This window comes from Hypomesus nipponensis, chromosome 17, assembly GCF_054491055.1.
Source record: "Hypomesus nipponensis isolate SF chromosome 17, ASM5449105v1, whole genome shotgun sequence".
In the NCBI taxonomy this organism is placed as follows: Eukaryota; Metazoa; Chordata; class Actinopteri; order Osmeriformes; family Osmeridae; genus Hypomesus; species Hypomesus nipponensis.
Genome location: NC_140377.1, coordinates 23,658,781 through 23,679,285, shown reverse-complemented (window position 1 = coordinate 23,679,285; position 20,505 = coordinate 23,658,781). Strand labels below are relative to the sequence as shown.

Here is a 20,505-nt window from a genome sequence, read left to right as displayed (position 1 = left end):
CAAACTCACCACCTCTGACTTCAAGCGCCACCACTACCAACTACGCCAACTAAAATCTAGCAATTCACTGACGCGGGTGGCCTGTTAATACTTGAGGAGTGAGTTTCACCACACACCGGCTACATTAGCACCAACTCAGGCTAAGCCTGACAGTTAACTTGCCCTGGACCAGGCAAGTTTCGCAGCCCAAGTTGTCATAGTAACTGAGTTCGAAGTAAGTTGAACTAGCTTTATGGAACCGAAGGAACTAGAAATGAGTCCGACTCACTGACATTAGTCTGGCTAATTCCGTAAACTTTCTTTATGGAACAGGCCTCAAGTGTTTTATTTCATAATGAAAACACACAAAGGGCTTCTTTTAAGAACTTTATTTACAGTTAACCTGATTAAAAAGGTAATATACATGCCTGACAGTTCCATTGTCACATTGACATAACAGACAGTAGAAACAGGACACACAGAGCAGTAGAGACATAACAGACAGTAGAAACAGGACACGCAGAGCAGTAGAGACATAACAGACAGTAGAAACAGGACAGAGCAGTAGGCAGGGGGAGATGAGATGAGTTTAGAAGTTGAAAGTGCTCGTTTGGTTGTCGTTGATCTGGAATGCGTAACCATCTGTCATAGCTGCAGGTGCCACCTGCTGATCCTCCTCCTCCTGCAACACAGGTAACATGTTAAAACCGGCAGCACAGAACACCGGCTCAAATGTACAGTACAGGTAGGGTTGGATGTACAGTATTGTACTTCTGTCCTCCGCTGAAGATAGCACCCTTCCATCTTGCTGGTCGTCATAGTGACGCCGCATGAAACTGCTGTAAAGTTGTCTTCAATGCAACGCGCGCATACACACACACACAATCCTTTTATCAGCTACAAAACAGAACAAATAGCACCTCCTCTATAGGCGCCTCCTCTATAGGAATGATTTTGCAGGTTGCCATTTAACTGATTATTCCAGTGAATTATAAACATATTAAAGGCAGTTAAAAGTAGCTTGGCAATTTAAAAAATATCGGGAAAAGCTTCAGAACGCTGCATGACTGAGCCACAAGATCAAGGACATGGTTCAGTCTGTACAGGCAAGTCTCCTCACCTCTGCAGAGAAGTATTTCTCTATGAGCGCCAACGAGGCCTTGTAGACCATTTCATTCTCGTGAGACTGCAGGGCTTCGATACGGTCCAACCCGCCACACTCCTCCACCATCAGGCACAGCTTGTCTGTCTCCTCAATCTTCTCCCCAGCCTGGACACACACACACACACACTTCATTGCTAGAGCCATCCAAGAATAGTATGTGTAGTTTCTGTGTGTGTGAGCCTCACCAGGAAGATGTTGGTGAGGGCATCCAGGATGACCAGCAGAGTCTTGGTGTCTTTGGAGGACAGCAGGGCCAGCAGGGGATCCAAAGCACTGCTCTGCACCAGCTGCACCACCTGCTCCACACTGCCCCCGCTGGTCAGGTTGGTCACCGCCCACACTGCCTCCTTCTGTGTCTTAAAGTCACCCTGCAGATGGAGGGGAGGAGGGGAAAGATCAATATTTTCAGGAAGTCTTTGTGACTGTCAGAGTATCACCCCTTAACTGAATAACCTCAGATAAACGTTAACCAATCAGAAATGCATCTTGCCAAGTTCCAAGTTATCTGTTTGTGCCTCAACCACAGGGGTTGGGACTAATAATTGTCTTATAAAGGAATTATTGGCAGCTTCGGACGTGGTTGAAGTCAGTCTGTGATAGACGGTGACAGACTGATGGTTCAACCAATCACCTGCCAAGTACTTCCTACTGCATTTCTTCGATTAAACGCTGCAGCGTTTATTACACAATGTTCATTTTTGTGAATTATAGCTGCAGTGCGGCCATAGACAAACAAAGAATATACCTGATGAACTACCTGGTACACTAACCCTAATAAATACTGTATTTTAATTTAACCAATTAAATAACCGTTTTCAGATTTTTTGGTGCATCGTTTATTTGAGGGCGGCGTTTAACCGAAGAAATACAATAATTAAATATCACTGTTTATAATGTCCCTGCCCCCCCCCCTACTTGTCCAGCCCAGACAGACATAAACCAAGCACACCTGTCTCAGCAGGTCCACCAGGAGGGGCAGCAGGCCTGCATCCAGCACTGCTTGAATCTGCCCCTCACTGCCAGCTGTCACGTTGGACAGTGTCCAGGCCGCTTCCTTCTGTACACTGGGCCGGGCGTGGCGCAGCAGGGGCGGGAACACGGCCAGCACACCTGCATCAAGCACTGCCTGGGTCTGCTCGTCTGTCCCCGTCACGATGTTGCCCAGGGCGCGCAGGGAGGGTGTCTGCAGGGGCAAATCAAACGCACTCCGGGGGTTAAGGTGAGTAAGGTACGTGTTCCGTGTGTACAAAGTGCTGCTTTAGAACCTTTTATGGTCAGTGTGTGTATACATGTTTGTGTATGTCACAGTGTGTGTGTTGTAGCTGTGTGTGTGCACACATGTACCCACCAGGACAGACAGGTCTCCACAGCCCAGTAGGGTGACCAGACGTGGCAACAGGCCGGTCTGAACCACCACCTGGATCCTGTCGTTGGGTCCGTCTGTCAGGTAGGACACGGCCCAACAAGCGTCCGCCAGAACCTCCCGGTCGCCGTGGTGAAGCAGGCGCACTAGCGCAGGCAGCAGCTGCTGCACCGCGCCTAGTGGGGGGGCGGGGCTCTTGTTCCGACACAAGTTGGACAGCGTCCACGTCACATTCCTCAGATAGCCGGCCTGGGGGAGGGTTAGGACAAGGTCACGACTTCTGAACCTTATACACACACACACACACACCTGAACCTTATATATACACACACACCTGAACCTTATACACACACACACACACACACCTGAACCTTATATATACACACACACACCTGAACCTTATACACACACACACACACACACCTGAACCTTATATATACACACACACCTGAACCTTATATACACACACACACACAATTCTGAACCTTAAATACTGTACATTAGGGTAAAAAAATAAAAAAAATAATCTATTTGCATTTCTTCTGACTGACTTCCCAAGCGCCACCACTACCAGCTACGCCAAAGAAAAGCTAACTATTCAATGACGCGGGTGGCTTGTTACATACTTGAGGAGTGAGTTTCACCAATTCAAACCGGATACATAAGCTTATATTGAATGCAAATTTGATAAATCTAATTGTGAATCGATTTTTAATCGAATCGTGGCCCCAAGAATCAATTTGAATCGTGAGGTACCAAAATATTCCCACCCCTACCGTCTATAAGCACCATTTGTTTATTAAAATTAGGTGAAATGTACTAATGCCAAACCTTAGAAACACTACAGCTACTACACCCCCTAGTGGCCGGACCTGCACTTCAGACAGGAAACAGGGAAAGGAGTTTGAAGGTTTGAATTTGAAACCAAAATAGGGAAAAAGTCCTCAGCTGTGTGGATGCAGCTGTGCCTACTGTCCTGACCCCAGATCCCCTCCTCCCCCCTCTGTGTGTAGTGTGTGAGGGTCCTGGTACCCACCGAGAAGACCGAGAGGTCAGGGACAGCCAGCAGGCTCAGCAGCGGCGCCACCGCCCCGTGTTTGATGACGAGATCCCTGTAGGCAGAGCCATCCCCTGGAACACACACACCACCGTGAACACACACACCACCGTGAACACACACACCACCGTGAACACACACACACCACCGTGAACACACACACACCACCGTGAACACACACACACACGACTCCAGGAAGTCCTTACCAGCAATGTTGCCCAGCGCCCAAACGGCCTGCTCACTGATATGGGGGTGGGGGGAGCGTACCAGGCTGACGAAGGCTGGGATGCCCCCCCCCTCCACCACCGCTGTGGTCTGGTCCGAGGTGCCGGACGCGATGTTTGTCAGCGCCCACGCAGCCTCAAACTGGATGGGAGATGACTCCTCGAGCCCCAGGAAGGACACAAACCTGGGGATCAGCCCCGCGGAGATGATGTGGTCTATCGGGGGGTGCCGCTCGCGAGACAGCAACTTCCTGTTAACACAGAAACGGCACAGAGTCTGACATCACGTTCCTTCATCCCGAATCCGTCATGCAGCCTAGGCATGCGGCAGAGTTCCTCACCTGGCGGCTTGAGTGGCCTGCAGCTGCACGTCCAGACTCGCGCTGTTCACCCCTGATACGATCTCCGCTACCGTCCAGTGCCGAGACGGCTGCGTTCATGCAACACAATGAGTAAACTAGTCAGTCTCCAGATGACACGGCCACTCAGTCTATTTTAAGTAAATAGCCTTATATTTTATAACTTTACTGAGCAGACAAACACGTACTGATAGGCCTGTAATAGCTGACCAAAATATGCGAGATACATAGTCGTACTATCGCAACCGCTTCGAGTGAAGTTTCATGCAGTGCCAGTAGCTCGTCGACCGCCATGTTAAATGATGTAAATAAATTCAGGTTAAATTCCTACATTAATGGGTACAATGCCATCTCTGGCCTGTGAAAAAAAAAATATTCTGGGTGATTGGGAGTAGTAAAGCTATAGAATGGGCTATTAGTATTAAGATCCAGCGACAGTAACCACACCTTTGTCTTTTGTGATCCCCATAATTGCAGCTATTACATGTGATCCAACTCGGCTACAGTAGATTGAAGTGAGAGATCACATAAGTACTGCAATTAAGCTTACCGATAAAAGTTGTTTTAAACACCGTCTTACTTGTGCATTTTGACTTTTCTCCTGCAGAGGCGAGGTAGCCTCGTCAGGCAGAGTGGTTACGTTCCTCCTCTTGAATATCTGATCATCCTTCTTGGCTTTACGAAGCTCCACGTTCACCTCGACCCTTCGTCGACGAAGTTCCTGGAGAAAAGTGATGAGATCACAGATGATGGATCAATGATTCTCGCTTGCTGCGTTAGTTACTCATGAAGCATGGGTATACAGTACTTTACTATACACTCGACGTACATTTGCATCTTTGCCCTTGTTCTTGAATTTATTCAGACGATCTGCGTTCTCAGACATCTTGTCGCTTTTGACTGCAGATTGATCTTAAACCTGTAGGCCCTATAATTTCTGAAAAGCATAAATACAGTGTTATCAGGATATCAACCAACTGGGAATTCCTTTGCAAACAAGAAAGAATATCGTCAAAGCAATCGTTAGTTCACTACAGCAAATGAATTAGCTATATTAATATGACGCGAAATACATAAATAAATTAACTTATGTAGTAAGTAAGCTAGTTGATCTACTTACCCCTTCCTGGTACTTGTTCAGAAATTTCTGTTAGAAAAAGAAAGTGTACAGACCTTTAAATTCGTGCCACACTCTCCAGTGATTGGCCCGTTCGAGTCAAAGCACGGTCCTATTGGACTGTTTAAAAAAATCACAGGGTTCTCCGGATGTGACGCAATGCCAGAGCTTCATCGCGAGCTTACAAAGAAGGCTCACGTTGGCTTGTGCGTGGGCCACACCGAGGGTCCCTCGGCCAGTTTATGCCGTTTTGTTAAATTACTTGCTATATATCCACGTTTAAAGCTTTTAAAAAGTGACAACTAAATATGTGCTAGTTCAATTAGTTTTCTGGTCAGCAAAGTGATGCACTTGTTGCGAAAACAAAGTATGATATTTAAGAGACAATTCCATGCCGTTATGTTGTCTGTGATGTGTGATGTGATTGAACAATGTCTGGGAGTTCAAATCAAGTGCACCGAATGTAACTATGATTCAAACTTCTCATCTTGGATGACCCTGAACATGTTGTCAGCTGTTACATGTCAACTAAGAACAAATGTGCATTTTGTCTTCCATAAACATTCCTGTGTGAAACCATTGGATCGGCCAACACTACCTCCACAGTATTACTTCACCTCCAGAAAAACGTTCAGACACATGAGTGAAGAGCTTCTTCCTTTATTCAGTTTCATTTAGCCTACATCCTACAGATTTAATCAGTTGATACCCCCCAAAATAAGAAAAATTTGAGTTAAGACACTTTATAAAGAAAGGAGGATACCGCTCCGTCCCTCTAGTTATCCTCACTGTCCCAGGGCCATAATGTGGAACTTTCCAGAAGCATTACTATCCAGTTAGTATCCAGCCTTGCTCAGTATGCTGAGTGAATCTGCAGTAAAATGTCTGTCTTGAACACATGAGGCTATGTGCGCAACCAAAACAGTGGTCCAGAGATGAGAGAAAAATAGAAAGGAATAATCAAGAAAGAACAATTCTCAATGGAAGTATGTGGACTGTCCGAGGTAAGCGTCTGAAGAAAAACAGAACTATTGACCCCCAGGACCCAGTATTGACCCCCCCAGGACCCAGTATTGACCCCTCAGGTGCCAGTATTGACCTCCAGGTGCCAGTATTGACCTCCAGGTGCCAGTATTGACCTCCAGGACCCAGTATTGACCCCCAGGTGGCAGTATTGACCCCCAGGTGCCAGTATTGACCTCCAGGACCCAGTATTGACCTCCAGGACCCAGTATTGACCCCCAGGTGGCAGTATTGACCCCCAGGTGGCAGTATTGACCCCCAGGTGCCAATGTGCAGCACCAGTCCTTAAGAAGCAGCTGTAAGAGGCCAGAGAGGATGGAAGCTTATGTTTATGAGCCCTACAGAATGGGAGAGAAAGGGAGGTGGAGGACAGGTTAGAAACTTTACAGGTTTTTATTTAGTACTCTCTAAACACAAGTGACATGAACATGGACAAACAAATCAACGCAGTGACCCGTGGAAGGAGCGGGGGATTGCAGGGGGGGAGAATGGTTCATTCTTCTTGAACCAGGACCACAGGATGTTTGAACTATACAACAATCCTTCACAAAAGGATTTTAAAAACCATACAACCATTACATTTATTGTTTTCATCAATGACAAAATTATTTAAAACTCCCCCAAATAATAACAGTCAAGTAGCGGAGCTCTCTCCTCCCCACTGAGCAGACTGCCTGGGTTAGGGTTAGCCCTAGAAACGGGATCTAACCCTAACCCTAACCCACTGAGCAGACTGCCTGCCTGCCCAGTAACACATCATATCTTAACTGTTAGCAAGGCCACCAGGAGGTAACACAAAACGGCCTACAATAAAACATTCACCTTTACACAGACGGTTGAGAAATCTGGATCTTTAATCCAACTGACAATTGAATGAACCACCAACCAACTAAAACAGATTCATCAACAACTCATGCTTTGCCGAGTTGTACATGCCAGATTTAAACACTAAAATTCAATGAAGTGAAAATAAATGTACAGCGTTTTCCTGGTTTCTGTGAATTGAGTCTAGGTGGCTGCCAACTACAGATTGCCACTTAAGGCATCTTTGGAATTCCTTCACCTAAAACTCAAAAACATGGTTTGGACTGCTTCTACAAAGGAAACAGAATCTCCACTGTCAAGGAAGCCACCAGTCCGGAGCTACGGAGGTGCCTGTCCCATCCTCAACACGCTCACACCTGAGAAGACCACCTGCAACAGAGATCATGAGGTGTAAATCAGACATGCAACTTGAACACACTGGGGGTGATGCATGGTTAGATGTGGCGGACAAACTTACACGTGCAGACACACACGTGCACATACAGCTTTAGGGGAATGTGCACCCAGAAGCCCACATGCTGATCTGAGAGGAGTCATAGTGAGTCCACAGCAGCACTACCATAGGCACAGCAAGCACACAGGCAGGACAACATGGCTCGACAAAGGAGAGGAGAAAGAGGAGGGAAGAGTAGAGGAGGAGAGGGGAGAGAGGAGAGGAGGAGAGGGGAGAGGAGGAGAGGACAGACCCTGCTCGTGGGACTGACCTGCCAGCTTTGAAGCTCTTGAGCTTCTGCACGAACACATCCTCCAGCTGCTCGGCACACTGGTAGAAGGGGGAGTCGGGGGGGTTGTAGTAGCGGCAGTTTTCAAAAACTTTGGTCACGTCGGCCACAAACTCCGTCAGCTTGCTGTAGTAGCGCTGCTGCAGCCTGGCGTCCATAGTGGATAAGTCTAGAGGTCAGGAGCACAGTCATAAAGTAAGCTAAACAATCCTAACCATCCATAAAATACCATCCGTAAACGACCACCTATAAACTACATTACCATCCATAAACTACCATCCACTACCATACAAAAACTACAACTACCATCCACTACCATTCCTAAACTACAGCTACCATCCGTAAACTACCACCAATAACTACTTAAACTACCACGACGAGGAGCACAGTCACCGTCTACTACCACTGACTAGGTAGTTCCCATGTGCTATAGGTCAGAGACAGGGAGCTGCCTTCTGGTTCTGAGGAAAGAGAGGTAATAGATTTAAGGCTTACCCATTGGTTCCTTGATGACTCCATAGTAGTCAGGGGCATCTCCAGGGTCCACAGGCTCCAGGAAGGGCCAGGCCATCTTATGAGCCTGATAAAGCAGAGAGGCGGGTAGAGCTCATTATGCTATGATATGTTATAATCTAAAGTAGTTCTATGCTGTGCTATACTATTCTATACAGTGCTATGCGCCCTGCTATAGGGCGCTTTGCTAAAGTATTCAATCTTCTACTATACTGGGCTAAATCATGCTACCCTATCCTATCATATTCTATACTAAACTGCACTATCCTATCAAATTCTATGGTATGTTTTGCTATTGTATTCTATGCTATACCACGCTCCCCTACCTGTAAGGCCTGCTACGCTACACCACGCTCCCCTGCCTGTGAGGCCTGCTACGCTACACCACGCTCCCCTGCCTGTGAGGCCTGCTACGCTACACCACGCTCCCCTGCCTGTGAGGCCTGCTACGCTACACCACGCTCCCCTGCCTGTGAGGCCTGCTACGCTACACCACGCTCCCCTGCCTGTGAGGCCTGCTACGCTACACCACGCTCCCCTGCCTGTGAGGCCTGCTACGCTACACCACGCTCCCCTGCCTGTGAGGCCTGCTACGCTACACCACGCTCCCCTGCCTGTGAGGCCTGCTACGCTACACCACGCTCCCCTGCCTGTGAGGCCTGCTACGCTACACCACGCTCCCCTGCCTGTGAGGCCTGCTACGCTACACCACGCTCCCCTGCCTGTGAGGCCTGCTACGCTACACCACGCTCCCCTGCCTGTGAGGCCTGCTACGCTACACCACGCTCCCCTACCTGTAAGGCCCGCAGTATTCTCTTCAAGCCCTCATAGTCCTTAGCAGTGAGCGGCATGAGCACGGTGGTGTCCTGCGTGGCCTGGCACGGTGGGCACACGTACGTGTCGATGTGCGTTGCCTCGCTTGGCACAATGCCCACACAGCGCCCATGGTACCAGCTCTGGCACCGGTCACAGCCAATATAGAACCTGCCAGGGAGAGAGTCAGACGGGTTGGGGTGATGCAGTGTGGGGTCAGAGTGTTCAGGGTGTTGGTCAGGGTGATGCAGTGTGGGGTCAGAGTGTTCAGGGTGTTGGTCAGGGTGATGCAGTGTGGGGTCAGAGTGTTCAGGGTGTTGGGGTCAGGGTGATGCAGTGTGGGGTCAGAGTGTTCAGGGTGTTGGTCAGGGTGATGCAGTGTGGGGTCAGAGTGTTCAGGGTGTTGGTCAGGATGATGCAGTGTGGGGTCAGAGTGTTCAGGGTGTTGGGGTCAGGGTGATGCAGTGTGGGGTCAGAGTGTTCAGGGTGTTGGGGTCAGGGTGATGCAGTGTGGAGTCAGAGTGTTCAGGGTGTTGGGGTCAGGGTGATGCAGTGTGGGGTCAGAGTGTTCAGGGTGTTGGGGTCAGGGTGATGCAGTGTGGGGTCAGAGTGTTCAGGGTGTTGGGGTCAGGGTGATGCAGTGTGGGGTCAGAGTGTTCAGGGTGTTGGGGTCAGGGTGATGCAGTGTGGGGTCAGAGTGTTCAGGGTGTTGGGGTCAGGGTGATGCAGTGTGGGGTCAGAGTGTTCAGGGTGTTGGTCAGGGTGATGCAGTGTGGGGTCAGAGTGTTCAGGGTGTTGGGGTCAGGGTGATGCAGTGTGGGGTCAGAGTGTTCAGGGTGTTGGGGTCAGGGTGATGCAGTGTGGGGTCAGAGTGTTCAGGGTGTTGGGGTCAGGGTGATGCAGTGTGGGGTCAGAGTGTTCAGGGTGTTGGTCAGGGTGATGCAGTGTGGGGTCAGAGTGTTCAGGGTGTTGGGGTCAGGGTGATGCAGTGTGGGGTCAGAGTGTTCAGGGTGTTGGGGTCAGGGTGATGCAGTGTGGGGTCAGAGTGTTCAGGGTGTTGGTCAGGGTGATGCAGTGTGGGGTCAGAGTGTTCAGGGTGTTGGTCAGGGTGATGCAGTGTGGGGTCAGAGTGTTCAGGGGGTTGGGGTCAGGGTGATGCAGTGTGGGGTCAGAGTGTTCAGGGTGTTGGTCAGGGTGACGCAGTGTGGGGTCAGAGTGTTCAGGGTGTTGGTCAGGGTGACGCAGTGTGGGGTCAGAATGTTCGGGGTGTTGGGGTCAGGGTGTTCAGGGGGAGGTCTTACTGTGCTTCATCATAAGGTGTCCTGCAGATACAGTAGAGTTCCTCCGTGCTGTCTCCGCCCTCCTTCCCCACCCCGCCCTCCTTCCCCACCCCGCCCTCCTTCCCCACCCCGCCCTCCTTCTCCACCCCGCCCTCCTTCCCCACCCCGCCCTCCTTCCCCACCCCGCCCTCCTGCGCACGCAAGCAGTCGGCACAGACATAGTCGTCCAGGAGACGGGCCTGCTGCTCGGTGATCCCCACACATGCACCGTGGAACCAGTTAGAACACAGGTCACAGCCAATGTAGAACCTAGAACAGGAACACCGTAAGAACTTAGAACACTACTCTGTCCTCTGACAGATCACAGGGAAGGGTTAGGGTGCGTGATAACTGCCCGTGTTCATGCATCACATAAAGAATGGGAAAGAACCTAAATTAATATTCATGAAAAATTGTGGGTGGGAGATTTTTCACCAGAAAGCATTTAGTGAAATTATGAAGGGGCGGAACTTTGTAGTTGCTCAAGACTGGTAAACATGTCTCACCTAGACTCATCATACGGTGTTCTGCAGACGCAGTACAGGTTGGTGTCTCTCCTAGGATCTCCTGAGGTAGAAACCACCGTCTTTTTGGGCTTGGAAGAACAGGAGGAGGAGTCCATGGCCCGATGTCTCTCTTTGTCTTTGTATTTGACTCTCTCTCCATCTCTAGGTTTACCCCTGTCCCTGTCTACATATCTGTTTCTGTCTCCATCAATATAGGAATCTCTCAGTCTTTTATGGTCCCTTTCTCCATCTCTTTGCCAGCTTCCATCTTTCTCTTCCTCCACCTTGCGTTTAAGTGCAGAGTGAGAGGAGGAGTGAGAGGAGGAGTGAGAGGAGGACTGAGAGGAGGACTGAGATGAGGAGGAGGAAGCAGCCTGGTTGATTGCTGCCTGTGCTCTCTCCTTCTCCCTCCTCAGATGGCTGATGTCCCTCCTCAACTCCTCCTGATGGGGGAGGTAGGGGGAGGGAGAGAGAGAGAAGGACACCGCCAACAAAGTCCAGATTAGTGTGTGTCAGGTATGTTCAGAAGTACATCAGAAGTGTTTCAGGAGTGTGTGTCAGGTTTCCCAGGTGTGTGTGTGGGAGTAACAGGTGTGTGTGGGAGTAACAGGTGTGTGTGGGAGTAACAGGTGTGTGTGGTCCTCACCTGAACCTCCAGCTTCAGCTCCTTGTCCAGCAAAGCTCTCTTCTTCAGGATCTCCTGCTTTAGGTGCTCCTTGTGTCTGTAGAGCCCTGCTGACACTCTGCAGACACTCTGCTTGGAGCGTCTCTTCTCCTCAGCCTCCTCCTTCCTCCTCCTCCTCTCCTCCTCCTCCATGCGCTCCTCCCTCCTCCTCCTCCTCCTCTTTTCCTCCTCCATGTGCTCCTCCTTCCTCCTCCTTCTTTTCTCTTCCTCTGTCCGCTCCTCCTTTCTCTTCCTCCTCCTCTCCTCCTCTTCCTCCATGCGCTCCTTCCTCCTCCTCTCTTCTTTCTCCTCCATTCGCTCCTTCCTCCTCCTCCTCTCCTCCTCCTGTTCCTTCCTCTTCCTCCTCTCCTTCTCCTCCTCTTGCTCCTTCCTTCTGCTCCACTTTTCCTCATCCCCCATGTCCTTCTTAATCTTCCTCTTCTCCTCCTCCATGCGCTCCTCTTGCTCCATCCTGTTCAGGAGGAACTTCATTAGCTACCAGCATACAGTCAGATGTTATGGTCGACTGGTATAGTGTTAGTCAGATGTTATGGTCGGCTGGTATAGTGTTAGTCAGATGTTATGGTCGGCTGGTATAGTGTTAGTCAGATGTTATGGTCGGCTGGTATGGTGTAGTGTTAGTCAGATGTTATGGTCGGCTGGTATAGTGTAGTGTTAGTCAGATGTTATGGTCGGCTGGTATAGTGTAGTGTTAGTCAGATGTTATGGTCGGCTGGTATAGTGTTAGTCAGATGTTATGGTCGGCTGGTATAGTGTAGTGTTAGTCAGATGTTATGGTCGGCTGGTATAGTGTAGTGTTAGTCAGATGTTATGGTCGGCTGGTATAGTGTAGTGTTAGTCAGATGTTATGGTCGGCTGGTATAGTGTAGTGTTAGTCAGATGTTATGGTCGGCTGGTATAGTGTAGTGTTAGTCAGATGTTATGGACGGCTGGTATAGTGTTAGTCAGATGTTATGGTCGGCTGGTATAGTGTTAGTCAGATGTTATAGTCGGCTGGTATAGTGTTAGTCAGATGTTATGGTCGGCTGGTATAGTGTTAGTCAGATGTTATGGTCGGCTGGTATAGTGTAAGTCAGATGTTATAGTCCGCTGGTATAGTGTTAGTCAGATGTTGTGGTCGTTTGGTATAGTGATAGTCAAATGTTATGGTCGGCTGGTATAGTGATAGTCAGATGTTATGGTCGGCTGGTATAGTGTAGTGTTAGTCAGATGTTATGGTCGGCTGGTATAGTGTAGTGTTAGTCAGATGTTATGGTCGGCTGGTATAGTGTTAGTCAGATGTTATGGTCGGCTGGCATAGTGTTAGTCAGATGTTATGGTTGGCTGGTGCAGTCAGATGTTATGGTCGGCTGGTATAGTGTTAGTTAGATTCTGTGGTCGGCTGGCGCAGTTAGATGTTATAGTCGGCTGATACAGATAGATATACTGACTATCTGGTACATACCTCTGATTGTCCTTTATCTCAGCAGGTGACATCATCTTCCTCTGTTTCTGCTGCTCCAACACCTGCAACAAGAACTAGTCAATGACCACTGCTTTAAAAGCTTGATTCAACCTGCTCCTCCCTTCCCTCAAACCTGCTCCCCCCTTCCCTCCAACCTGCTCCCCCCTTCCCTCCAACCTGCTCCCCCCTTCCCTCCAACCTGCTCCTCCCTTCCCTCCAACCTGCTCCCCCCTTCCCTCCAACCTCCTCCCCCTTCCCTCCAACCTGCTCCCCCCTTCCCTCCAACCTGCTCCCCCCTTCCCTCCAACCTGCTCCTCCCTTCCCTCCAACCTGCTCCCCCTTCCCTCCAACCTGCTCCCCCTTCCCTCCAACCTCCTCCCCCTTCCCTCCAACCTGCTCCCCCCATCCCTCCAACCTGCTCCCCCTTCCCTCCAACCTGCTCCCCCCTTCCCTCCAACCTGCTCCCCCCTTCCCTCCAACCTGCTCCCCCCTTCCCTCCAACCTGCTCCCCCCTTCCCTCCAACCTGCTCCCCCCTTCCCTCCAACCTGCTCCCCCCTTCCCTAAAACCTGCTCCCCCCTTCCCTCTAACCTGCCCATCTCTCTCAACTCACAGAGCATTATAATTATTTTATACTCAGATAAGTACAGATACAAGTGTGACTGTTTGTGTGTTATACTCAGATAAGTACAGATACAGGTGTGACTGTTTGTGTGTTATACTCAGATAAGTACAGATACAGGTGTGACTGTTTGTGTGTTATACTCAGATAAGTACAGATACAGGTGTAACTGTTTGTGTTGTTGGTGTCGATGAGCCCATGGTAAGTCCATTGGAGATACCTGGGTGGGAGATACCTGTGTGTGCATGCTTGAGCTAGGCCGACTGGCCTCCTTAGCATCCTGGTGTTGCTGGGACTGGAAACACTGGGTCTGGAGGTGTTGGGTTCCTGTCTGGGGTTGGGTCTGGAGCTGGAGGTGTTGGGTTCCTGTCTGGGGTGGGGTCTGGAGCTGGAGGTGTTGGCTTCCTGTCTGGGGTTGGGTCTGGAGCTGGAGGTGTTGGGTTCCTGTCTGGGCTTGGGTCTGGAGCTGGAGGTGTTGGGTTCCTGTCTGGGGTGGAGTCTGGAGCTGAAGGTGTTGGGTTCCTGTCTGGGGTGGGGTCGGGAGCTGAAGGTGTTGGGTTCCTGTCTGGGGTTGGGTCTGGAGCTGGAGGTGTTGGGTTCCTGTCTGGGCTTGGGTCTGGAGCTGGAGGTGTTGGGTTCCTGTCTGGGGTGGGGTCTGGAGCTGAAGGTGTTGGGTTCCTGTCTGGGGTGGGGTCGGGAGCTGAAGGTGTTGGGTTCCTGTCTGGGGTGGGGTCTGGAGCTGAAGGTGTTGGGTTCCTGTCTGGGGTGGGGTCTGGAGCTGAAGGTGTTGGGTTCCTGTCTGGGGTGGGGTCTGGAGCTGAAGGGGTTGGGTTCCTGTCTGGGGTGGGGTCTGGAGCTGAAGGTGTTGGGTTCCTGTCTGGGGTGGGGTCTGGAGCTGAAGGTGTTGGGTTCCTGTCTGGGGTGGGGTCTGGAGCTGAAGGTGTTGGGTTCCTGTCTGGGGTGGGGTCTGGAGCTGAAGGTGTTGGGTTCCTGTCTGGGGTGGGGTCTGGAGCTGAAGGGGTTGGGTTCCTGTCTGGGGTGGGGTCTGGAGCTGAAGGTGTTGGGTTCCTGTCTGGGGTGGGGTCTGGAGCTGAAGGTGTTGGGTTCCTGTCTGGGGTTGGGTCTGGAGCTGAAGGTGTTGGGTTCCTGTCTGGGGTGGGGTCTGGAGCTGAAGGTGTTGGGTTCCTGTCTGGGGTGGGGTCTGGAGCTGAAGGTGTTGGGTTTGGAGCTGGAGGTGTTGGGTTTGGAGCTGGAGGTGGTGGGTTTGGAGCTGGAGGTGTTGGGATCCTGTCTGGGGTTGGGTCTGGAGGTGTTGGGTCTGGAGGTGTTGGGTCTTCAGCTGGAGGTGTTGGGGCTGGAGCTGGTGGATCTGGAAGTGTTGGAGCTGGGGATGGAGGTGTTGGGCCTGTGGCGCTGACTGGATCCGGAGGTGTTGGGCCTGTGGCGCTGACTGGATCCGGAGGTGTTGAGGTTGGATCTGTTTTGTGACAGCAGATGACTGAATGGTCACAAAGTTTGGCGCCTGTTGGGCCTGCAGCTGAGAAGAAAAAGGACAAAATGTCCAACCCTTATAACAGTATTTAGGTTTCGTAGACAACTTGTTACAGGATATGTAAACAACAGATCCTGTCTTTACAGGCCTTCTGTAAAAAGGGCTAATTTTGTAAACTGTCTTCAGATTCCTGCTAAGAAGGTGATCGGCTATCTGCTATCCCACTAGGACCTTGAGGCAAGCAAGGAAAGTTGTGGCCGCTTCCTCCCAACCTAGACACAGGCTGGGCGATATATATATAAAAAAAGTGATATCTCGATATTGTCAAATTTTTTACGATATTCTATATATATATCTCGATATGTTTTCATTTGCATTTTCTTTTGCCCCATTAGAAAACAACAAAACCAATTTTGATAGAACTGCTATTGTTACAAGTACAAAATGTGTAGTGCAAATTTAAGCAGTTGCCATAAAATGACAAAATGGACCTCACATGGAACAATTCATTCAGAGGTCCTTATGTGACAGGAAACAGAGAGCAAAAGAGAGTGCCTGTGCAATTTTCAGTTTGTGCACATGCTCTTTTGCACCTACATTAACGCTCCGCTGGCACAGAGCCTCACTGCACTCTTTTACTTTGTATAAATATTTTATATTGTACAGTGTTGTTCGTATATTGTTGTAAATGATTTATATTTCTTACTTTTTAAGTTTAAGGACAGAACCCTTTTAAAGATTCTTATATGTTTACTGTATGCACCTGCCCACCAAAGTCAATTCTTTGGGTTAGGGTTACTCTGTATAAGATATTACAGTTGTTTGTGGGATTTAAAATAAATTGTACAATAATCAGTCAAGTGTCAGACCATCTGTCGGGAGGGATATGCTACACCTGCAATCTCTGGACTATCCTGCATTCCAAAAGGGAATGTTATATTTTCAATGAATATGAACGTGCATTCGAACAGCGACATATTTTTACCATCCCCAACACCCATCTAGACCAGGCTGGAGGTACTCTACCAGGCTGGAGGTGCTCTACCTGGCTGGAGGTGCTCTACCAAGCTGGAGGTGCTCTACCTGGCTGGAGGTGCTCTATCAAGCTGGAGGTGCTCTACCTGGCTGGAGGTGCTCTACCTGGCTGGAGGTGCTCTACCTGGCTGGAGGTGCTCTACCTGGCTGGAGGTGCTCTACCAGGCTGGAGATGCTCTACCAAGCTGGAGGTGCTCTACCAGGCTGGAGGTGCTCTACCTGGCTGGAGGTGCTCTACTTGGCTGGAGGTGCTCTACCAGGCTGCTTACCTGGACTGCTGGTGCCGGATGGATCTGGATGGGTAGCTGCAGGCTGAGTGGCTGGGCTCCTCCGTGCTGGGGGTGAGGCTGGGGCGATGGCTGGGGATGAGGCTGGAACTGGGGATGAGGCTGAGGAGGCAGGGCAGACAGCACCTGGACCTGCTGGTGCAGCCCTGTCTGCACCATGATCAGCTGGGTCTGGACCTTGGCCTGGTGTTGGGCCTGGTTCTGAGCCTGGTGCTGGTTCTGGGGCTGGTGCTGGGCATAATTCACTGTGGTCTTGGTGATGGTGGGGGAGACCAAGTGAGGAGAGGCTGGGGTCTGGAACTTCGGGGCTATGGCGGGGGACAAGCTGGGGAGGGAGACTTGAGTAACAAGGGCACAATGTGGGGACACTTGGGGGGTGACAGGGGCAGTTAAGGAGATTGAGGCCTCTACAGGGGCATTTACAGGGGCAGTTATAGAGACAGGGGTAGATTCAGGGGCAGGTACAGGGGGAGGTACAGGGGCAGGTAAGGAGACAGTAGGAGGTACAGGGGCAGGTATGGAGACAGGGGGAGGTATAGGGGCAGGTATGGAGACAGGGGGAGGTAAGGAGACAGGGGCAGGTATGGAGACAGGGGGAGGTAAGGAGACAGGGGGAGGTAAGGAGACAGGGACATGCACAGGTGTGGAGACAGAGGAAGTAAAAGGGATAGGTTTAGAGGCAGAAGCAGGAACAGAGACAGGTTTAGAGACAGGGGCAGGTAAGGAGACAGGGGGAGGTATAGGGGCAGGTATGGAGACAGGGGCAGGTATGGAGACAGGGACATGCACAGGTGTGGAGACAGAAGAAGTAAAAGGGATAGGTTTAGAGGCAGAAGCACGAACAGAGACAGGTTTAGAGACAGGGACAGGTAAGGAGACACGGCCAGGTATGGAGACAGGGGTAGATTTAGGGGAAGGTTTAGAGACAGGGGCAAGTAAGGAGACAGGGGCCAGTAAGGAGACTGGAGCAGGTAAGGAGACTGGGGCAGGTAAGGAGACAGGGGCAGGTAAGGAGACAGGGGCCAGTAAGGAGACAGGGGCAGGTAAGGAGACAGGGGCAGGTAAGGACACTGGGGCAGGTATGGAGACAAGGGTAGATTTAGGGGAAGGTTTAGAGACAGGGGCCAGTAAGGAGACTGGGGCAGGTAAGGCGACTGGTGAAGTTGCAGAGACAGGGGCAGGTGCAGAGACAAGTAAGGAGACGGGGTCAGGTACAGAGACAGGGGCAGTTACGGAGACGGGGGCAGGTAAGCAGACAGAGGCAAGTACAGAGACAGGGGCAGGTAAGGAGACAGAGGCAGTTAAGGAGACAGAGGCAGGTAAGGAGACAGGGGCAGGTAAGGAGACAGAGGCAGGTGAGGAGACAGGGGCAGGTAAGGAGACAGGGGCAGGTAAAGACCCAGGGGCAGGTAAAGACCCAGGGGCAGGTAAGGAGACAGAGGCAGGTAAGGAGACAGAGGCAGGTAAGGAGACAGGGGCAGGTAAAGACCCAGGGGCAGGTAAGGAGACAGGGGCCGGTAAGGAGACAGAGGCAGGTAAGGAGACAGGGGCAGGTAAGGAGACAGGGGCAGGTAAAGACCCAGGGGCAGGTAAGGAGACAGGGGCAGGTACAGAGGCAGGGGAAGGTTTAGAGACAGGGGCAGGAACAGAGACAGGGGCAGCTTCAGGGGCAGGTATAGACACAGGGGCAGGAACAGGAGCCCCTGCTGGCTGAGCCTGTGTCTGAGAGGAGGCTGGGGGGAGGAGGCTGGGTGGAGGCTGGGAGGAAGCTGGGGTCTGGAATGCTGCCCTCCACTTGGGTTGCAGAGAGGGCCTCACAGACCATCTTGAGTTTGAGGACACTGCAGAACCCACCACGGAGGCTGGAGCCAGTGTGGAGGATGGGGCCAAAGTAAAGGCTGGAGACACGGTGGAGTCTGGGACCAGGGTGGAGGTTGAGGCCATGGTGGAGGCTAGAACTGAGGCCAGTGTAGAGGCTGGGACCAGGGTGGAGGTTGGGGCCATAGTGGAGGCTGAAGCTGAGGCTAGTGTAGAGGCTGGAGCCTGGGTGGAGCCTGGGGCCATGGTGGAAGCCGGGGTTGGGGCCATGGTGGAGGCTGGAGCTGAGGCCAGTGTAGAGGCTGGGACCAGGGTGGAGGTTGGGGCCATAGTGGAGGCTGAAGCTGAGGCTAGTGTAGAGGCTGGGACTAGGGTGGAGGTTGGGGCCATAGTGGAGGCTGAAGCTGAGGCTAGTGTAGAGGCTGGGACCAGGGTGGAGGTTGGGGCCATGGTGGAGGCTGGAGCTGGGTTCAGAGTGGAAGCTGGGGCTAGGGTGGAGGCTGTAGCCACGGGGGAGGCCAGGACCAGGGTGGAGGTTGAGGCCATGGTGGAGGCTAGAACTGAGGCCAGTGTAGAGGCTGGGACCAGGGTGGAGGTTGGGGCCATAGTGGAGGCTGAAGCTGAGGCTAGTGTAGAGGCTGGAGCCTGGGTGGAGCCTGGGGCCATGGTGGAAGCCGGGGTTGGGGCCATGGTGGAGGCTGGAGCTGAGGCCAGTGTAGAGGCTGGGACCAGGGTGGAGGTTGGGGCCATAGTGGAGGCTGAAGCTGAGGCTAGTGTAGAGGCTGGGACCAGGGTGGAGGCCAGGGCCAGGGTGGAGGCAGACAAGGATGAAGCAGAGGAGGTGGTGGGAGTGGAGGCTGAAGTGGTTATCGGAAAGGGGGTGGAGGTGATTGTAGAGGCAGAGGAAGGGGGGGTTGTAGAGGCTGGAGTGGAGGTGGTTTTAGAGGTGGGGGTGATTGCAGAGACAGGGGTGGTTTTAGAGGCAGGGGCGGAAGTAGAGGCAGGGGCGGAGATGGTTGTGGATGCATGGGCGGAGCTAGAGGAGGGGGTGATTTTAATGGCAGGGGTGGGGGTAGAGATAGGTAAGGGGGTTGAGGCGGGGGTGGTTATTGAGGCGGGGGTGGTTGTAGAGGCAGGGGTGGTTGTAGAGGCAGGGGTGGTTGTAGAGGCAGGGGTGGATGTAAAGGCAGGGGTGGATGTAAAGGCAGGGGCGGAGATGGTTGTGGATGCACATGCGGTGCTAGAGGTAGAGGTGGTAGTAGAGGCAGGGGTGAGGGTAGAGGCAGGATTGGAGGTGGTTTTAGAGGCAGGGGCTGGGATAGAGGAGGGGGTAGAGGTGGGAGTAGAGGCAGGGGCTGGGTTGGATGCAGGGGTGAGGGTAGAGGGAGGAGTGGAGGTGGTTTTAGAGGAAGGTGTAGAGGCAGGGGGTAGAGGGGTGAAGAGGAAGCGCTGCACCTGGCCATTGGGCATGGCAGCCTGCATGAGCTGCTGTCCCAGGCCAGGAAGGACAGCCACCCCTGGGGGGAGGATCTGTAGCTGGCCCCTGGTCTGGCCCTGGCCCTGGATCACCACAGTCAGCCCCTGGCTGGAGCCCTGCAAAACAAGTGCACACAGCAGACAATACAAATTAAATATTTACTTTGTTTTTTAAACACTTTAAAAGCATTACATACGCCTTTATATGAGCATGCCATGCAGCTCATACAAATGCAGTGCTAACCAGACTGCCTCACACAGCAGGACACAATGCTAACAGTACTGCCTCACACAGCAGGATACAATGCTAACAGTACTGCCTCACACAGCAGGACACAATGCTAACAGTACTGCCTCACACAGCAGGACACAATGCTAACAGTACTGCCTCACACAGCAGGACACAATGCTAACAGTACTGCCTCACACAGCAGGACACAATGCTAACAGTACTGCCTCACACAGCAGGACACAATGCTAACAGTACTGCCTCACACAGCAGGATACAATGCTAACAGTACTGCCTCACGCAGCAGGACTCAATGCTAACAGTACTGCCTCACACAGCAGGATACAATGCAAACAGTACTGCCTCACACAGCAGGATACAATGCTAACAGTACTGCCTCACACAGCAGGACACAATGCTAACCATTAACAAA

At 51.6% G+C, this 20,505-nt stretch overlaps 2 protein-coding genes across 4 annotated transcripts in view; both read right to left on the bottom strand.

Moving 5' to 3' along the window:
* Window positions 1–353: 353 nt before the first annotated feature.
* On the bottom strand, window positions 354–5,417 carry kpna2 (karyopherin alpha 2 (RAG cohort 1, importin alpha 1)). Of its 2 annotated transcripts, none has more exons than XM_084678535.1 (11): window positions 5,268–5,417; window positions 4,977–5,084; window positions 4,728–4,868; window positions 4,130–4,218; window positions 3,771–4,039; window positions 3,544–3,638; window positions 2,493–2,756; window positions 2,094–2,327; window positions 1,330–1,512; window positions 1,100–1,249; window positions 354–661 (listed from the first exon to the last, which is right to left on the bottom strand). In XM_084678535.1, the coding sequence occupies exons 2-11, from the start codon at window positions 5,031–5,033 to the stop codon at window positions 569–571; spliced, it is 1,575 nt and encodes a 524-aa protein (XP_084534661.1). In that variant the 5' UTR covers window positions 5,034–5,084; window positions 5,268–5,417; the 3' UTR covers window positions 354–568. The 2 variants fall into 2 exon arrangements, with proteins under 2 accessions (XP_084534661.1, XP_084534662.1); XM_084678536.1 differs by having other exon boundaries at window positions 5,321–5,343.
* Window positions 5,418–6,661: 1,244 nt separating this feature from the next.
* bptf (bromodomain PHD finger transcription factor) overlaps window positions 6,662–20,505 on the bottom strand; it is a 31,438-nt gene continuing 17,594 nt past the window's right edge. Inside the window, exons 20-28 of one of the 2 annotated variants that reach the window (XM_084678533.1) lie at window positions 16,532–19,960; window positions 13,956–15,272; window positions 13,115–13,176; window positions 11,632–12,121; window positions 10,986–11,428; window positions 9,142–9,331; window positions 8,330–8,414; window positions 7,817–8,003; window positions 6,662–7,481 (exon numbers count right to left, since the gene is read on the bottom strand). In XM_084678533.1, coding sequence (XP_084534659.1) covers window positions 7,463–7,481; window positions 7,817–8,003; window positions 8,330–8,414; window positions 9,142–9,331; window positions 10,986–11,428; window positions 11,632–12,121; window positions 13,115–13,176; window positions 13,956–15,272; window positions 16,532–19,960 — 6,222 coding nt within the window. In that variant the 3' untranslated portion in view covers window positions 6,662–7,462. The remainder of the gene's footprint in view (window positions 7,482–7,816; window positions 8,004–8,329; window positions 8,415–9,141; window positions 9,332–10,985; window positions 11,429–11,631; window positions 12,122–13,114; window positions 13,177–13,955; window positions 15,273–16,531; window positions 19,961–20,505) is intronic. The other variant, XM_084678534.1, reaches the window with a different exon arrangement.

What these genes read in the sequence shown, in the direction of transcription:
- kpna2 (XM_084678535.1), bottom strand. Translation starts at nt 5,033, where the DNA reads ATGTCTGAGAACGCAGATCGTCTGAATAAATTCAAGAACAAGGGCAAA. An exon ending in AGAAAAGTCAAAATGCACAA is followed by an intron (nt 4,219 to 4,727) that starts GTAAGACGGTGT and finishes GCATGAACGCAG; the next exon opens with CCGTCTCGGCACTGGACGGT. An exon ending in TGGTGGACCTGCTGAGACAG is followed by an intron (nt 1,513 to 2,093) that starts GTGTGCTTGGTT and finishes CTCCATCTGCAG; the next exon opens with GGTGACTTTAAGACACAGAA.